The 18,949-nt window shown below is 40.6% G+C and overlaps 1 protein-coding gene across 1 annotated transcript in view; it reads right to left on the reverse strand.

Moving 5' to 3' along the window:
* Positions 1–18,949, reverse strand: part of atp9b (ATPase phospholipid transporting 9B) — a 286,554-nt gene that overhangs the window by 124,273 nt on the left and 143,332 nt on the right. Inside the window, exon 9 of the mRNA XM_078216847.1 lies at positions 11,854–11,934. Coding sequence (XP_078072973.1) covers positions 11,854–11,934 — 81 coding nt within the window. The remainder of the gene's footprint in view (positions 1–11,853; positions 11,935–18,949) is intronic.

Raw genomic sequence — 18,949 nt, forward strand, 5'->3', positions numbered from 1 at the left:
GTGTTCACTATCCTCCAGTTCAGTCTCATCCTTAAATTCAGAAATTGCTTTTTTAATTCCAAATCATTAATGTAAATTGCGAACAGCAGTGGTCCCAGTACTAATCCTTCTGTTATATCACTTCCCAACTTCTGCAACATTCAATAACTACTCTTTACTCCTACTCTCTGCGTTTTATCTCGACACCAGCTTGCAATCCATTCTGCCACTTGTCCCCTGACTTTAGACCATAAGACATAGCAGCAGAATTAGGCCACTCGGCCCATCGAGTCTGCTCTGCCATTCAATCACGGTTGATATTTTTCTCATTCCCATTCTCCTGCCTTTTCCTTGACTTAGCGTTCACCAACCTCATTCTATATAGTCCATTATGAAGCACCTTACAGAAGGCCTTTTAGAAATGCAGGTAAGTTACCTCTACTTCATTGCCAGTGTCTAATCTCTGTTACCTCCTCAAAAAATTCAATAGTCATGCAAGGCTTTCCCTTTTGAAATCCATGTGGATTATTCATTATCATCTCCCCCGCTGAAGGTCAGCGAAGATAATACTTTGCTCCATTAGTCTGTTTGCAAACAATAGATCTCAAAATCAAAATGGACAAATTACAATGAACCTTGGTACAGTGATGGGATATCGCCCAAGGGATAACTGATTCATTTTTGGCGAAGATGCAGATCCAGATCTTGGAATCTTTTTTGAAGTATCTATTAACTCTGGAAGACGGGGAAAATAGACTTTTCTTAAAGAATGTTGTGCGTTGTTTTATTTAGAATGCTGTTGACCGTTTTAGAACGTGGTGGATTGTGTTGGCTACCTGTGGTGAAATTTGTCAAAATATGAGCAGAGTTTTCAGAGCAGGTTGTTGGAGGCAGATTGGCCTGCAGCCTCCCAAGTAAGACATAAGCACTGAATTAAAATGTCGTTTTTGACTTTGCAGTTACAACCATCAACCAGGCAGCAAAAAGCCTCAAAAAATAACATAATTGTAATAATATTGAGTCAAGACAGTGTGGCAGAGGCAAACCCAGTGTGCCCTCTTCACTTATTTAATTTAAAATTTCCAGATGTTCTTCTATTCTCCCCTTTAGTAAAGATTCTGTTCTTTTCTGACCACGAATGTAAAGCTGACTGGTCTATAATTATCTGGATACCCTGACCCTTTCTTAAATGTAGGAATTACTAGCTATTTATTGCCATCACTCATTGTCCTCGAAAAAGTTATGGTGGGCTGCCTTCTTGGACCACTGCAATCTGTATTGCAAAAGCACTCAACTTGTGCCTTGCAGGTGGTCAAGAGGCTTTGGGGAGACAGATGATGACTCTCTCACTGCAGAACCCCCAGTCTCTCTCCAGGTCTAGTAGCCAGAGCTGATCCAGTTCAGTTTCTTGTCAATGGTGTCCAATGGGATGTTAATGGTGGGAGACTTGCCAATGGTAGTGCCAATGAATATCATGGAGAGGTGGATTATACTCAGTCCTGCTGGAGATAGACATTGCCAACTTATGTGGTGCAATAATCAGCCTGAGCCTGGGAGTCGTGCAGAATTACTGCTTCCTTATCTGAGGAATTGTGAATGGAGTTGAACGCTGCATAATCATTAGCAAATAGCCCTGCTTCTGACCTTATAGTGGAGAAAAGGTCATTGATGAAGTAGATAGTTAGACCAAAGTCATTCATTGTCCTTCGGAGCTCCTGAGGATGTCCTGGGGCTGAGATGATTAGGCACCAATGACGACGACTATCTCACCTTGTACTAGGTATGATTGCAGCCACTGAAAAGGTTTGGCGCTGACGTTCAGTTAAATTTAATTTTACGAGGGCTTCTTGCTGCTATGTTTGGTAGGACGCTCTCATTTTAATTTTATGACTAAATGGTGACATGCTCTAGCAGTGCCAAGGGGTTAACCTCGGTTTGGTTTCACCGAGGCAACAGGTTATAGCAGAGGAAAAGTACAACGGAAAACTGTGCAAGAACTCTGGAGTAAATTTACAATAACAAATCCAAAGTTACTAAAATCGTTAAGAAAACATCCTGCCTGGAAATCCAAAAACGACAGGAAAATTTTAATACCATTTGACAAGAAACAGAAATCAATGAATAGCAGCTCAAATTAGGTCACAGAAATGATCTATTACAAATGAGAGTGATGTTGCTTCTGGGGAGGGGTGGGTTTAGAAATAAAGTTGCACCCTATAATTAGATCTAATGAATAAGCAAACAGGGTGGGGTGGGGGCTGAAGAGGGAGGACACTGCTGCCTCTCAGCGCCAGGGACCCAGGTTCGATTCCTGGCTTGGATCATTGTCTGTGTGGAGTTTGCACGTTCTCCCTGTGTCTGTGTGGGTTTCCTCCGAGTGCTCCGGTTTCCTCCCACAATCTGAAAGACATACTGGTTAGGTGCATTGACCCAAATAGGTGCCAGAGTGTGGCGACTAGGGGAATTTCACAGTAACTTCATTGCAGTGTTAATGCAAGTCTTACTTGTGACTAATAAATAAACTTTAACTTTAGTTATCATCCCAAATTATATTCAGCCTTGAAATAAATAGCCTCAAGATTAACATTTATCATAGAAATCATAGAAACCCTACAGTGCAGAAAGAGGCCATTCGGCCCATCGAGTCTGCACTGACCACAATCCCACCCAAGCCCTACCCCCACATATTTACCCGCTAATCCCTCTAACCTACGCATCTCAGGACTCTAAGGGGCAATTTTTAACCTGGCCAATCAACCTAACCCGCACATCTTTGGACTGTGGGAGGAAACCGGAGCACCCGGAGGAAACCCACGCAGACACGAGGAGAATGTGCAAACTCCACACAGTGACCCGAGCCGGGAATCGAACCCGGGACCCTGGAGCTGTGAAGCAGCAGTGCTAACCACTGTGCTACCGTGCTGCCCATTTTAATTTTATGAAATTAAAATTTGTTTGTCATAAACTCTATACACCAAGCCAACAATTTCATTCTCCTACCTAAACACTGTTTTAGACAGAACTCGACCATTTCCGGCCTTGTCTGCCGATTTGACTGTGTTTAGCTTAGACTTCACACCCTGTCACAAATACCACCTTATTCCACCCCACAAATTTCACCCTTTTCTGACTCTGCTTCAGCTCTTCTGTCACTGAAACCTTATCCATTCTTTTGGTATTGATGCAGCTCTTCCAATACTCTCCCAGCTAGCCTCCCATCTTCCACCCTTAACTAAATGAAGCTCACCCAAAACTTTGCCATCCATATAGTAATTTGCACTAAGCCCCATTCACCTATCACTCATGTTCCCAGACCTACATTAGCTCCCAGTCCAGCAATGCCTTGATTTAACATTCACTTTCCCATGTTCAGATCCCTCTGCAGCTTCCCCAATCTCTGTAACCACCTCCAAACCCACAATCCTCAGAACTTCACATTCCTCCAATTTATACCTTTCGTGCATCCTCCACTTACTTCCCCCCATTGTGGGCAGTCATGCCATCTGCTATTTGGACCTTAAACATCTCTGTTTCTCTCTCCTTTAAGGTACTCTAAATACTACCTCCAATCAAGCCAATTCTCCAGCCACATATTTTTGACATGAACGTTCAGTTACTACCATCATTTTGAAGGGTTGACAGCATGGATTTGGCATCGGCAGAAGGTTTACATGCCGTACACATTTGGAGCTGCTATCCAGTGCTCAGGGAGTCCACGGCATTATTACTATGTGTCATTTGCACACAGAGCCTTTTACAATGATCTGCACATAGCTCATTAAAGGCGTACTGCTATCCATGTCAGGGCAACTCATGCAATGCATCTGGAGCCTCCAAACACCCTCCTCCCTCAAGGGAGGTCAATGCACAAGTTAGAAGGCGCCCACTGCTTGGTGGCACCGCCCTGTTAACACCGGATGTCCTGCAGCATGGCCTGCAATGTGTGAATCAAACTGGTATTTAAAAAAAAACTAGTCATACGTTTTCACAATGGCTGATATCCAATAATCCATTACCTTAACCAGTGAGCCGTTCCAGCATGTCATGCAGTAGAAGTGCTGTCTAAATATTTAAATTGGCTGACCTCATTATGGAGTGAGATCAGTGTGTACCCACAGAGCACCTGATATGTCAGGATTGCACTAAGTGCATTTCAATGCAGATCTGCCAATGTAACGTTGCAGTATTGACCATAAAGTCAAGCGCTCTAGATTAACAATGATGATATTTTAGAACTGCTTGATTTCCTACTTGTGTGTATTGCACCCAAAGTAATTTGTGGATTGTTTAAAGCCAGATAAAACCACAATTAAACATTTGCAATACAACTCAAGATTCTCCGAAAAAGTGCACTATTTATATATTTTTACCGCGCACAGGATGTTTGTTTTAATGCATTATTCTTTTTAAATTACTCACATATGCACAAGAAATACTGTGACTAATTATGAATATAAATAAATGTGCATAGAAACTCCTACGCTTGTACTGGTTTCAGTTATATGATCTAAAATACTTCCAGTCAATCAACAATCATACAAAAATCCAAAGTATGCAGTGGTAATGAAGTGAGTATATTCCAATTCACATCCACACTCTTGTATTAGTCTCTGCATGCCACCAGATTAGTTGTCACAAGGTATTCCATCTCAAAAATGTTTGTTAAGAATTCCATCTCACTTTCCAAATTAAAAATGTATCTCACTTGAGTGGTACTTCCTAATGATGTATTATGAATTAATACGAATGAATAACTTGACTCTCTCATTCTGGTGGATGCAGAGAATCATTTAAGAAAGAGACACAAGAACTTGAGGAACAGGTGCAGGAGTAGGACACTGGACCCCTCGAGCCTGCTCCACCATTCAGTATCATGGTTGATCTGATTGAGGCCTTAGCTCTACTTTCCTGCCTGCACCACAACCAACCATCCACCCCCCATAATGCTCGACTCCCTTATAGATCATAACTCTGACTAATTCAGCCTTAAATATATTCCAGCCTGCATCACCAGACACTTGGGTGCAAGACCATGGGTCAAGTTCATACTGTGGAGTGGATCTCCACTCCAAGTGTACTTGGAGAGGATCTCCAAGAAGATCGCGCATATCGACCAGCCCAACTCAAGTTCATACTGCAGGATATTCCAAAGGTTAAAAAAGGTAATTTGGAAGACAGGATCAATCAGGACAGGTGGTTAGTTGACACAAATCTCAAGTTTTAAAGGCTTGCAGATTGGAGGAAGTCTCACCAGCAGCAAAAGGCGTGGTTAGAGCAAATAGTATAAACTCATTTAAGGGAGGTTTAGTAAGCATATGAGGTAGAAGGAAATGGAGAGTTAGATGAGAAAGAGTGGGAGGAAATAGAATGGATGGACTGGTTGGATCAAATAGCCTGCTTCTGTACTATATTTTTAATATAATTCTAAAAGTAAAGTTTATTTATTAGTCACAAATAGGCTTACATTCACACTGCAATGAAGTTACTGTGAAAATCCCCTAGTTGCCACACTCCAGCACCCTGCTTGGGTACACTGAGGGAGAATTTAGCATGGCCAATTTACCTAACCTGCACATCTTTGGGCTGTGGGAGGAAACCGGAGCACCAGAGGAAACCCACACAGACACAGGGAGAACGTGCAAACTCCACACAGTCACTGACCCAAGCCGGGAATCAAACCCAGGTCTCTGATGCTGTGAGGCAGCAGTGTTAACACCGTGCTGCCCAATTCTATGTAAACATTGAAGGTGATGGAATTGAATTGGAGTTTTGAGATCTCACAAAAGTGAGTTGCAGAAGGAGATAGTGTAAAGAGTCTCAATTTCAACACGGTAGGAAGGGAGAAGGTTGCATAAGATAGATATTATGTATGGGGCTAAAAACAAGAGAAGTTCAGTGACTACAGCAGAATTAGGGAAAATGTTCAACACATGGAAAATAGAACTGTTTCTTTAAAGAAGTGAAAGCAGAAGTTTTATTGCTTCATTGAAGGCAAAGATTGTAGTTATGATACTCCTCTTAAAACCTAGCTCCTCAGCACTAGGCTTTTCACAGGAACTGCACATCAGGTTCCTGCCACTTCTGTGGCTTAAACACTAAACAAAAGCACAAGTGCCAAATAACCCTTCCTTCTTCTTGGCAGTCTTCAGTGATTAGATCTGATGAATTCAGGTTAGATGCCCTACAACAGGGTTGAAGAACACAAACCATTCTCATTTAAAAGAAACTGGCAGCTGACAGCACAAGTTAGACTCTCTTCTGTAACTGGAGTTATTTCACTAAACCAGATCTTAAGGACGATATTCAAATTTTGACAGTACACATGAAGATTGAAGTACCAGGTACTGAACCCTTTAGTGTAGCATTGAGGGTCAGGATTAATATCAAGAATGCCAAAAGCTCACCCAGCTTACTTTAGATAGACTGACAATAATATGCACCATTTAAGCTGGCCTTTTCTGGCCACGCATACACACCACATTGAGTTGTCCAAGAGTGCATCACTTTCACTAATAAAATAGTTACCGCCCTCAGAACAAAAATTTTAATTCAGTATTTAAACAAAAATATTTTACGGAGCGAAGTGTGCGAGCAGGAAATTCACATCTATAGTACTCCTCTTCTACGACTCCAAATTTTACAAGTTTAAAATAAGAGCAATAACTGCAATAGCAGCGGATTAAGGCAATAGGATTAAAGTGGGTGGCAGAGTAGTTAGCATAGCACCTGGGACCCAGGTTCAATTCCAGCCTTGGGTGACTGTCTGAGTGGAGTCTGCACGTTCTCCCCATGTCTGCGTGGGTTTCCTCCCAAAGACGTGCACATTAGGTGGATTGGCCAGGCTAAATTGCCCCTTAGTGTCCCAAGATGTGTAGGTAAGGGGAATTAGCAGGATAAATATGTGGGGTTGCATGGATAGGGGCTGGATAAGATACTCTGTCAGAGTTGCGCAGACTCGATGGGTTGAATAGCTTCCTTCTGCACTGTAGGGATTCTATTATTCTATGATCTATATTAAGAGAATAGAATGTCAGACAAATTGTCATATTCAACACAATTATAGACAGTGATTTGGGCACAGTTCAAGTTGGATGTGCAAGTAATTGACCATAGGATTTCAACATACAGAACTACAGAAGACACTGGAATAGAAATGGGGTAAAGACTATTCACATGATTAAGTTTCACTGTGATTTGCCCTACAATGGCGTGTCATAGTAGCGATTCAAAATTATGATTAAAGAGCATTCTTTCCTGATTCTATGTAAAATATGCAACTTTAGACATGACATGATATTTAACATTTACCAAGTTATAAGAAAGAGCCAGGTTAAAAGTCTGTCTTTGGTGACATAGTTAGCGCACCCCTCCTCTTTTCATCAATGTGGCATCTTTTACCCTATGAAAACTGCAAGGCATGTGGGGTTGATGGAAGTATGAAGTAAAGCAAGCTATTAAAACTGAAAGAATTTCATAACTTTCTTTTTTAATCATCATGCAGCTGAATCAATGATACAGCTGAACTCTGGTTAAATGTGCTATTTGTCAATTGCATTGTTATGGTTAAAGATAAACAGGTGAAGGATATTCATTAAGTATCATGAGCACATATAAAGAGAGGCTGCTGGTTTCAGTGGTTATAACGTTCATCTCGCACAAGAAACATCCCTGGGCAGAAACATGGTAAAGAGGGACTGCCCTGGGTGGGGTGTATCATTACTCCAGTTATGACATTTTAAATTAATTCGTTAAGTTTCCTTTTTACATTTTATTTCAATTACAGAGCCCCACCAGGGGTTGTTACCTCCTCTCATTTGTGCTCAATTTATTGATAACTTGTTTAACTAGAAGTGTATAAGGAGAGACTACCCCGCCAGGGACTGTCAGCCCCCTTCTCATTTTTGGTCATTTATTGATTTTTATTTTGCGTTTCATCAAGAGAGTATAAAGAGGAACATCCGTCACCCCTTCTCATTCATTGATTTTTGATAAATCTATTGATTTTTTGCCTCATCAAAAGAGAATATAAACAGGGAACTGTTGGGACATTGGGTTACTTGGTCGGCGACAGGCATTTGTTATGCTGTATTCTGTGAAAGAAACAAATCACTAAGAAAAAGATGCATCCAGTTTCGTACTTCACCACCTGACTTGGGATCCTTTTATCACTACGAAAATCTTACAATTTCCTCATTGCTACTTGTGAGATTGTGCTGTGCTCTTATGTCAGCACTGGCTCACTGATAGCACTCTCACCTGGACTCAGAAGGGGGTAGTTCAGATCCTACTCTTTGGCTTGAGCATATTCTGGGCTGACACCAAAAAACGCAGAGAACGCACTGCACCACTTGAAAGGCTGTTTTTGGAATGAGGAGCCAAGCAGAGGTCCTGCCTTGTCTTTCAAGTGCATAAAAAAGATCTCGCCACACTGTCTGAAGTGCAGGGAAGTTCTACTCATGTCCTGGTTAACATTTGTCCTTCAAATAACATCACTGAATTCTGATGAACTGGTTACTTGTTGCGTTGCTGTTTGAGACACCTCGCTATGTGCAACCTGACTGCTTTTATTCTCCTCATTACAACAATAATTACATATTTCAATTCTTCCATTGGCTGTAAATTTATTGGGCAACTGAAGAAGTGAAAAATGTCCTTTCTTTGGGAACTAGTTTACAATACGTAAATAGTCCATGTATAGCCCTTGTCGTTCTGATTCATACCAATCAGTTAGAAAACGGATTAAGTCTTTAGTCTGTTTCAATGCAGATTTGACTTAATGCTAGTAAGAAGTTCCTGAACTAAAGCTGATAACATGAAAAATGTTCTGGAATTAAGAGCTCTCAAAACTGAAGACTTACAAATTCAAATCTATTTTTGAAGATCACCAAAAAAAAATTAAAGCAAAACACAAATTCGACAAAAACTACCACCCTGATTGGGGAGGTCTTGTAGCCCAATTGGTAGCATCCCTGCCTCTGAGGCAGAAGCTCCAGGTCCAAGTTCTAACCCACGACTTGATGGCCAAGGAAGGTGGGTTTATAACTCGGCCAATAGGCTGCGTGTCAGCCTGCAAAATCCTTCCAACATACTAGTGGCAGGCGGTAAGAGCGACAGTGTCGCCTGGTCAGCCATGCTTGATACATACTGGCGCCCCCTCAAGTTTCTGGCAACAGGCTAGCAACCTGTTCCAGGGAAAGATTTGCTATGAGAACAAATGAAAGTATGCCATGTACACCACTAGGTGTGGTAAGTGAAACAACAACATCCAAGCAGTTCCCAAAAATCAATTGCTCCCTCTTCCATACCACTTGATCATAGAATCCCTACAGTGCAGAAGAGGCCATTTGGCCCATCGAGTCTGCATCAACTCTCCGACAGCGTATCTTACCCAAGCCCTCTTCCCCTGCCCTACCCCTTTATCATGGCTAATCCATCTAACCGACACATCTTGGGACACTAAGGGGCAATTTAGTACGGCCAATCAACCTAACCTGAACATTTTTGGACTGTGGGAGTCCATCCGGAAGAAACCCACGCAGACAGGAGGAGGATGTGTAAACTCCACACAGACCATGCTAACCACTGTGCCACCACACCGTCTAACTCACCACCTAACATACTCAACAATTAAAATAGATACAATTTTTTAGCAGGATTAGGCCTTTATCGTTTTTTTTAAAACGATGTCACTCTCTCTAGATATATTCTGTAACACAACCTTGCTTAATGTAGATTGAATATTAATGAGTTGAATGTTTCTACTTAAATATACAAACAAGAATAATTCTAATACTTTTATATTCTCTCTAAAATACCAAAGCAAGCATTAGAACTGCTTGTTGTTATAGATCCTTCACCACAAAATCAAAACTCAAGAGTTTGGAGAGATCAAAACCATGGTATCAATTTCTAATCAACATAACTATAAGGTAAAACGTAAAGTTTCATTATTCAGATTAATCACAATTGCGAAGTAAATTGTGATTTAGCCCCAACACACAAAACGATCTTTAACTTGTCAAGATGCAACTCCAGTTTTAATCAAATCATTTCCGGAAATCTCTGACCTTGTTCGCGGCTGGGATTCTTCGGTGCCGCTGAAAGTGAATGGAGTTTTGACTGGAATGCCAAATTCTCCGTCCTCACTTGTAGCGGGGAAGCCACAGACAAGATCGGAGAATCTCGCCCACAGTCTTTCACTACAAGTTAAATAAAACATCAATAACTAATCTGGTTTGCGAAGTCTGTGAACTGAAGCACAGATTTAACTATATAAATCTGAGGAAAATCCAAGATGAAATCAATTGCAAGCCAATTTTGAGTCCGCTGGATGAAAAGCATTTTGCATTCATATTTCACAATTTAAGTGTGTTGGTATCGCCTTTCTGTGGTGCGCAACTTAAATCAAATATTAATTTAACTGAGTCAAGCCCATTAAAAAAATGCAACTCGATTTACAAGTATTAAAGAATGTCACTTATGGTTTGTAATGTACTCACATTAGTGATTCTAAATGATTTAATCAAGAAAATTATTAGCTTTTGCATCAGTCACAAAATGATCTAATTGTATTTGCAGTTTTCATTCTGAAACGGTTTCAGAAATGCTGTAAAACACACCAAATGGTTCCTTCATAAACCAGATGAGAGCAGGTCTAAATCCAATCATATTATGTACAAAACCGAGGGTATGATAGTCCCCTACCTAGTCAGAATTTAAGAATGTGCTTTTGCAAATATGAGATATCCCTTTCAGTTTAATGTTAATTGTTAACACTGAGCCCTGAAACCAGTGTTTAAATTAAGTTAATGAAAATACGGTTGTCAAAGTTCAAGCACATCAAATAACTAACTTTCATGTATTGCAATAAGCAACAAGTATTTCCACTTGATGAAGCATCAGCTAACCCCAATTGATTGAAATCACGTTTCTTAAATGTGAAAGGTAAAATTCCTTCTAGAATTACTTTCTCATTTAATGGCTAGGTAAACGTGCGTTAACAGATTGCTCATTAAACTCAAGTGCAAAGTAATGGGTTTTGTACTTTATTTCCATAATAAAGATATGATAGAGCTGGGGCAAAGTTTTACCCTAAGGAGTAATCTGCCTGCTATGCTGTAGCTATCACAGCGTAAAGTATCATTCGACACTTTTTTTGTTTTTCAAAAATCTAACATCTTTCATCATCCGATATGGAATTGATCTACACGCATTGTGCAAGTAAAACCTTGGATACAATAAAAAATGGCCTGATAACTTAAAAACTGAGTCAACCTGTCGCAAAAGAAAATACAAATTACACCGAGGATGTAGAGGAATAAATCAGTACAGGAAATGCTGTCTTGCTAAGCCTAGTGTGTGGCCAAGAATGAAGCCAATAAACAATGATCGTCTTTGTGGAATCGCTTTCTCTGCAGACACGTTTTCAGTCACTGCTAATCCGCTATTAATACAAATTCAAAACTGTTGCTGCTTTTGCTAGAGATTGGACAGTAATTATTTAACTGATGACAGTTCATTCATGCTCAACTCTGTAAAGTTACATTAGTTAATTGTTCTCAGTTTTTAATTTTTCTCCCCACTGCAAAAGGTTATTGCAATCCAATCTCAAAAAGAACCTTGCACTGAGCCTTAGCATCTGCAAGTTTTCCCAGCAGTTGCAGCTTTTTCTTTACTCCAAATGGCTCAAGGCAAAGTCAATGGCAAAGAAAACACAATATTAGAAAATTAACAGCTGTAACGCTAGTCTCTAAATTTATTATAATGGCATGCTAATTACTGAAAAACAAATATTTAGAATTACACTTCATTTATTTTTAAGCTTCTGGTTTCTTAAGCAAATTATCCATAAAGCTCTAAGAGCTTCCAACTCACCCGTGTGAAGGTCCCTTCAAAACTATGAATGTCCATTTGTGGCTTCTGAGCATAAACATGAGCACTGATTGTAAAAAGATCCTGTAAATTAAATTAAAACAGGGCAGAGAGTCAAAGAGGGGAAAACAAAATACTCTATTCAAATGGAGGAAAGGTAAAGTCGAGGTCCTCTTAACTTGTCTTAAGATACTTATTTAGAAATGACAATGTTCTTTCATTCTTAAGTATTAAAAAATGTTTAATTTGCTGCCAAAAAAAATCACTTCATGGAGAACAGTGCGGCTTTGTATCAAGATTTCTGCATTTTAAAATTAGCACTGAATAATACAGGCCATAAATTCACTTCACAAAACAGAAATAAAAAAAGCACATTAGAAAATATGGAAGTACCTTTAACAGAAAACATTTATGTAAGAATTACAGTATTAGCATCAAAGAGGTTTTTGTCTAACTTCTTCAAAATTCAGAAAGCTCTGTCCCACCCTTATGTTTAATGAGTTAAGCAATGAATGAACATGTTTAATCAATTTCTCTTTTCTTATGAAGAAAAGACTTGGAAACAGCAATGAAATGACTGACTGCTAAAAATGTTTTGATTTGTCAAAGAGGAACTGAAACATATCAATAATTCAGTGCATTTCAATTAGTTTGTTTTAACACAAAAGTAATACATTACCAAGGTGAAAGTTGGCATTAAAACTCCACTGCAGCTTATTCATACACCCAAAACCAACAGCAATCCATCCTCAATTGAAACCAATTATTTTTATGTGTACTTCGATTATATATATTTTTTAAATGAGACTTGATATGAGGGTGATTACCATTAATACCCTATACAAGAAATCAGGCACAGGTTACATATGATGTGGAAAAACAAAATGTGTGCTTGTCAAAGGAAAAAAAAGTTTGACGTCCATGTCGCAGAACCTTTCCCCAAATTCCCAGTCGCCTGCAGCACACGTTACACCTCAACAATTAAGTGCAGAAGCCTTTATTCATCCCCTTAAAAAGCCAGTATCAGGAGAGCCCATAGCTAGGTTAGACCCAACCTCACAGAGAAAAGGATGGAAGTGTGTGCAAGTGATCAATAGATATATAAAATATGATGAATGATTCGAATACCATGCTTCATATTTCAAGGTAGACAAAGCATATTGAAATAAAGCAAACATGCACACACTAGAGGCTTGCCCATTAGCAGATTTGGAAAGGGACAAGGATTTGGCCGATTTGTGATCATTCACTGAAAACGTCTGTCAAAGTGAAGCCATTTGCAATAAAACTGAACAAATACAAGGATACAATGGGCGGCACGGTAGCACAGTGGTTAGCACTGCAGCTTCACAGCTCCAGGGTCCCGGGTTCGATTCCCGGCTCGGGTCACTGTCTGTGTGGAGTTTGCACATTCTCCTCGTGTCTGCGTGGGTTTCCTCCGGGTGCTCCGGTTTCCTCCCACAGTCCAAAGATGTGCGGGTTAGGTTGATTGGCCAGGTTAAAAATTGCCCCTTAGAGTCCTGAGATGCGTAGGTTAGAGGGATTAGCGGGTAAAATATGTGGGGGTAGGGCCTGGGTGGGATTGTGGTCGGTGCAGACTCGATGGGCCGAATGGCCTCCTTCTGCACTGTAGGGATTCTATGATACATTTCCAGGTTATTTGAATATTAACCTGGGCAAGATTCAAGTTATTCTAAGCTTGAATAATATGGGCATTTTGAACATTTCTGGCTAATAAGGGCAGCAATGCAGGAGCAGAAGGAGCAGCACGGAGAATTTTAGGAATCACAGCTTCAGGTTACGAGAAAAGGCTTGCAAAGCTAAGCCCATTTTTCTTGGAGAAAAAGATGATTCTGAGAGAGGAAAAAAAGATTTGAATCCTTAAAATGCTGCAAGTGAAAGCAACCTATTGGATTTGGCTCATAGGTATTAGAATCAGAAGGCACTGATTGAAAACTTACAGATATCAAGAGAGATTACAAGGAATTGCTTCCCCTTCAGAGTGGTGGGCTTATGGAACAAGCTCCATTGAAGGCGTATGGACTTGCTTCAAAAAAAAGGGGTTGAACATATCATTGTAAATAAGGTTCGGGGATATTATGAAAAGACTCATGAGTAGATCAGCAATGAATTCTGCAGAAGTGAGAACACACAAATACTTGAGATTTTCCTGGATTACCTTTGATTGTAGAGAAGTATTTACACAGAATTTTCCAAGACTGAACAGATGAAATAGAATGTTCCAAGTCCATGCAAGAAACAGCCTTTTCTAGCTCCCCCTTTCCTTGTATTCTTAAATATTAATATTGCCTGCTGCTAAGAACATACACATTTTTTTAAGCAAGTAAATGATTATATCTCAGTTTAAATATTCGGGTCCCATAAGAGCTCAGTGGATAAATGCAGCACAGTCTGGTGGTGAATGAAGCAGACAGCCTATGAATAGCCTACAAACCAAAGAATATCCAGAAAGTGGCATCAAAAACAAAAGATGCCAGAAACCCCTAGCAGGTAGGTCAGGAACTAGAGGAAGCAGAATGGTTTAAGAATGAATCAAGGTGTTACACAGAACGCAGTCCATTTATTAAGCAGAGAGGAAGAAAGAGAGAAGCTGATTGTGGGTTTGATCTTGTTAGGGAGAAAATCTAGCACATGAAAGTAGCAGCCAATGCGGTGGGAAGCCAAGGACAAAGGAAAGTCTTTGACGGTTGTAAATGGGTGATTAAGTGTTTCTAAAAGTTTGACCCAGGCTCAACTCCTACAGTCTATTTCTGAACATCCTGTAAATTTCTATTTGGCAGCCCTCCTGCCTCAGTATTGGTTTTCATAACTTGCAACCTCAACTACAGATCCCACTTCCTCTTTGGCAGAAGATCCTGGTAGTGTGGAACGAGTGCCTCAATGTTTGACGTGGGAGAGAGCAGTGGAAAGGGAAAGAGGGGCAGGTTCTACTAACAGAACAACCCAACTCCAAACAGTGTGCTTGGCAGTGGGGTCTGTCCCCTTAATCTCAATCTGCTTTTTTCTTATTGCTTTGGGTGTTCCCATTTTCTTAGTGTCTCAAACACCTGGAGTACTGTGTACAGTTTTAGTCTCCTTACTTGAGAAAGGATATACTGGCACTGGAGGGGGTGCAGAGGAGATTCATTCGGTTGATCCCGGAGTTGAGAAGGTTGGCTTATGAGGAGAGACTGAGTAGACTGGGGCTATACTCATTGGAATTCAGAAGATTGAGGGGAGATCTTATAGAAACATACAAGATTATGAAGGGAATAGATAAGATAGAAGCAGGGAAGTTGTTTCCACTGGCGGGTGAAACTAGAACTAGGGGGCATAGCCTCAAAATAAGGGGAAGCAGATTTAGGACTGAGTTGAGGAGGAACTGCTTCACACAAAGGATTGTGAAATTCCCTGCCCAGTGAAGCAGTTGAGGCTACCTCATTGAATGTTTTTAAGGCAAGGATAGATAAATTTTTGAACAGTAAAGGAATTAAGGGTTATGGTGAGCGGGCGGGTAAGTGCAGCTAAATCCACAAAAAAATCAGCCATGATCTTATTGAATGGCGGAGCAGGCTCGAGGGGCCAGATGGCCGACTCCTACTCCTAGTTCTTATGTTATTATCTTTAATTTCTCTCATTATGCCTCTGATTACTCCAGTTATCAGTCCTGCCATTTGATCCTTCTTGGCTTTGGGACTTTTACAGCTCATTCCGTGTACACAGTGGTGTGCGTCTCCTTCTCCCTCCATTTGTTTTATCCATTTTAAATGCTTTCATCTGTATTGTACTGCAGTTCTGACAAAGTGTCAAGACCTACTTATTGTGTGTCTCTCTGCTTAGTGCTTCCAGCATTTTCCATTTTAGATTCAAGAATATCCTTGGTTTGATTCACAGACTTTGGTGAAAGCCTCAGTGATGATAGAGGGAAAATGGCCCTCAGTGCCGTAGCCTCTTCTGCATGGAGAGAGGAGTCAACAGTCAATGTTCCCCATTCCGTACTAGACATTAGATAGGGATAGGATTGAGCACAGTTCTGAAGCAAACCATAATCAGCTAACTTGGTGCTCATTCTTGAGGCTCAGACATTAAGAATGCTCAACTGGGCAGGAACAAGGTACAGTGCTACTCCCACCTGAAATAAACCTGCCCAACGTACAAACACTGCTGGTTTCAAGTGAAAAATCAAAGCTCTCTCTACACAATGCAAAGCTTCTTTTCTTAATGCATACTGATAGTTCGAGCGCTAGAAGTGATTTTCCAAAACTAATAAACCAATGGGCTTATTCAGAATGCATATAAGATTGTACTAAATGATGGACAATTTACATTCATTTGTCAGAACCAAATTGTAAACAGAGACGGTACATAACTTTCAAAAATCTGCACACCAATGGAGTGCTTTACAAATGGATTTCCAAAGTAAGGTGTTAATCTTAAACAGCTGTAGTATCATGTCTGGTGAGATAAAGCTTCATAATCCAGCAAGAATCCAGATACTGAGTGATGGGAAGGGCAAATTTATTGAAGGAGGTGTACCAGCAACTGACGTGGAAATTATTTCCTGTGAACACAAATAAAGTTTCTTTTCAGTAATTGACCTCAGTAAATAGGCAACATTGAGGCCACTGGCCATTCCCACTGTGACTGACTATTGATTATGGACAACCCCTTTCTCCCAGCATTGGTGTAATTTTTTTTAAAAATGCAACAAGAATGAAACAGAACAACTACTGGGCACCAACTCCAAAATTCACTCCTTTTAAAAAAAAAAGGAGAATTAGTCACGCACCAACATTGGAAATGAACTCCCAGCAGTGATCTCCATTAGCTGCTCCAACTACAACGCTCGTCAAATCACCCAACTTCTTCACATCGATTTCAAGCTGAAACCCACTCCCAGCAAGCCTTCCAATAAATATAGCATTGCCAAAGTTGCATAATAATTTTCATTATTTCAGAAATACAATGTCAACTTTAATCTCTTCCTTCGGAGTCAGCCTTGGCAGGGTGGTTGCACTCGGATTCAGAGGCAAGAATGCTATCAGAGCAAAGACTGACATTTTATATAATCAAAAATAGGACTAGGCCTTTCGGCCCATCCAGTCTGGTTCACCATTCAATAAACTCATGGCTGCTCTGATTATGGCCTTAACTCCACTTTTCTGCATACTATCATCATCCAACCCCCGCTTGACCCTCAATCCTCTTGATCAAAAATCTGTCCAATGCCCAGTTTTCATGGCTCTCTGTGGAATGCAAAATGACTCCGAAACCTCTGGTAAACTTGTTAATGGATGAAACATTAACCATCTCAAGAATCTAGACCAGGAATATAATCCTTTGTCCAATAAAGGGGAAGTGGGAGTTTTGTCACATGACCTCCTCCCCAAGCTGTAATATTGCCTTGTCAAATAAAAAGGAGGCAGTCAGCCAGCAACCAAACCACAGCAGATCCAGAACTCTGTCCAGATTTAAAATGCCTGGCCCATCTACAGTGCTCCTATTAGAACATCTGAACTTCTATACCTATGCCTGCTACAAGACTAATTAATCTTTACATGCTTCTCCCATCATGGAAGTTAACGCTACTGGAAAAGTGGATTACCCCAGATCAGTTTCAGCCTGCTAACCTCTCTGAAGGACTACACCATTGGACTTTTTTGTTTCCAGACTCGGGATGAAATAGTAAGTCTTATTTTGTCTGTGGTCTTTGCCTTGTATCTCGCTTTTCCCTTACCCCTCTTTTATTGCATGAATGCAAAGAAAGGCAGCCAGGAGGGGTTGAAGGAGGCATTGAGAACCTTCTCCCTGCATTTTGAGTGTGTAAAATAAATTAACCTTCTGATTTTACCCTATCTTGAGTTTGCCCTGAGGTTGTTAATAGACGGTTGAATCTCTCCAAAACCAAAAGATTATAAAGGCGGAAATCAAAAATAAAAAGAATCTGTTTATAGATGAGTGGAAACAGGAGAAATTAGGGCTGTTTTAAATTGAAATCTCTTCTGTCTGTAACATTTCCCTCCCACTCCAAGTTCCTCCCCAGCCCGAAAAGAGATATCCTTAACCCTGGAACTGGAAAGGCAACACACCTTTGGATTCATGCTCCTGACTGCACAGAACAGTACCTACCCCCTAACTATATGTACCTTATTACAACTACATTGCTTTTTACTCCCCCACCGCAACTTAAATGTCTCTGTGCACCAGAATGCCATGGTCAGTTTGATCATCATCCCTCCAGTCCCAGATTAAAATTAGCGATGCTGAAGGTACCCGAGTTAGAGAAGCACAGATGTATCAGAGGGTTGTAGGACTGGCAAAGGTTTTTGCATATAGGCAACAAAGGGATCAAAAGAATAGCTATCCAGAAACCATACACATGGTCATGAAAGAACCCCAAGGTGCAAAAAAAAATTAACCTATTGGACACAGAGGCCAGAATTTTACCGTCCCGCCCGCCACGAAAATCGTAGCGGGCGACGGGTAGACCATGGAAAGGTCCGTTAACCTCGGGCAGAATTTCACGGTTTCAGGACGAGTGAGGCTGTAAAATACCACCCAGAAACTCTTCAATTGCCAACTTCCGAATCCCTAAACATGCCTGACCGACACTCACACCCTCTTGTACCTAACCACAGGTCAAATCCGGAATACCTAGCGTAAGGAGGTGTGGCTGCCTCCTGGAACCAAGTGCTCAGGTAACATTCCCCCTCCCTGATGCATTGCAATGTCTAAAACACGGATTTCAGCTTAGCAACTCTGAGCAAAAGTTCACGCTACAGTCACCTATTGCAGATGTGGTTGCCATGGATAACACAGGTACCCATCAATTCCCACAGTGTAATACATCACCTGCCCTACTGTCTGTATTTTATTGAGCTAATTAGGTTTCAAGTTTAGAAACATTACCCGACAATTTTCCATAGTAATGTTATGGTGTTTTAATAAATTACTTTAATATTTAATAATTTAAATATTTAATAAATTTCTTGCATCTCCGAACTTCAGTTCTCCAGTCTCACTGTTTTTGGTCCCTCGTCCCGACCACCACCTTTTTTTGGTAAAAGACCCTGTCACAAATTCCTGGAGTTAAGCACTT

This window comes from Mustelus asterias, chromosome 7 (genome assembly GCF_964213995.1).
Source record: "Mustelus asterias chromosome 7, sMusAst1.hap1.1, whole genome shotgun sequence".
NCBI lineage: Eukaryota > Metazoa > Chordata > Chondrichthyes > Carcharhiniformes > Triakidae > Mustelus > Mustelus asterias.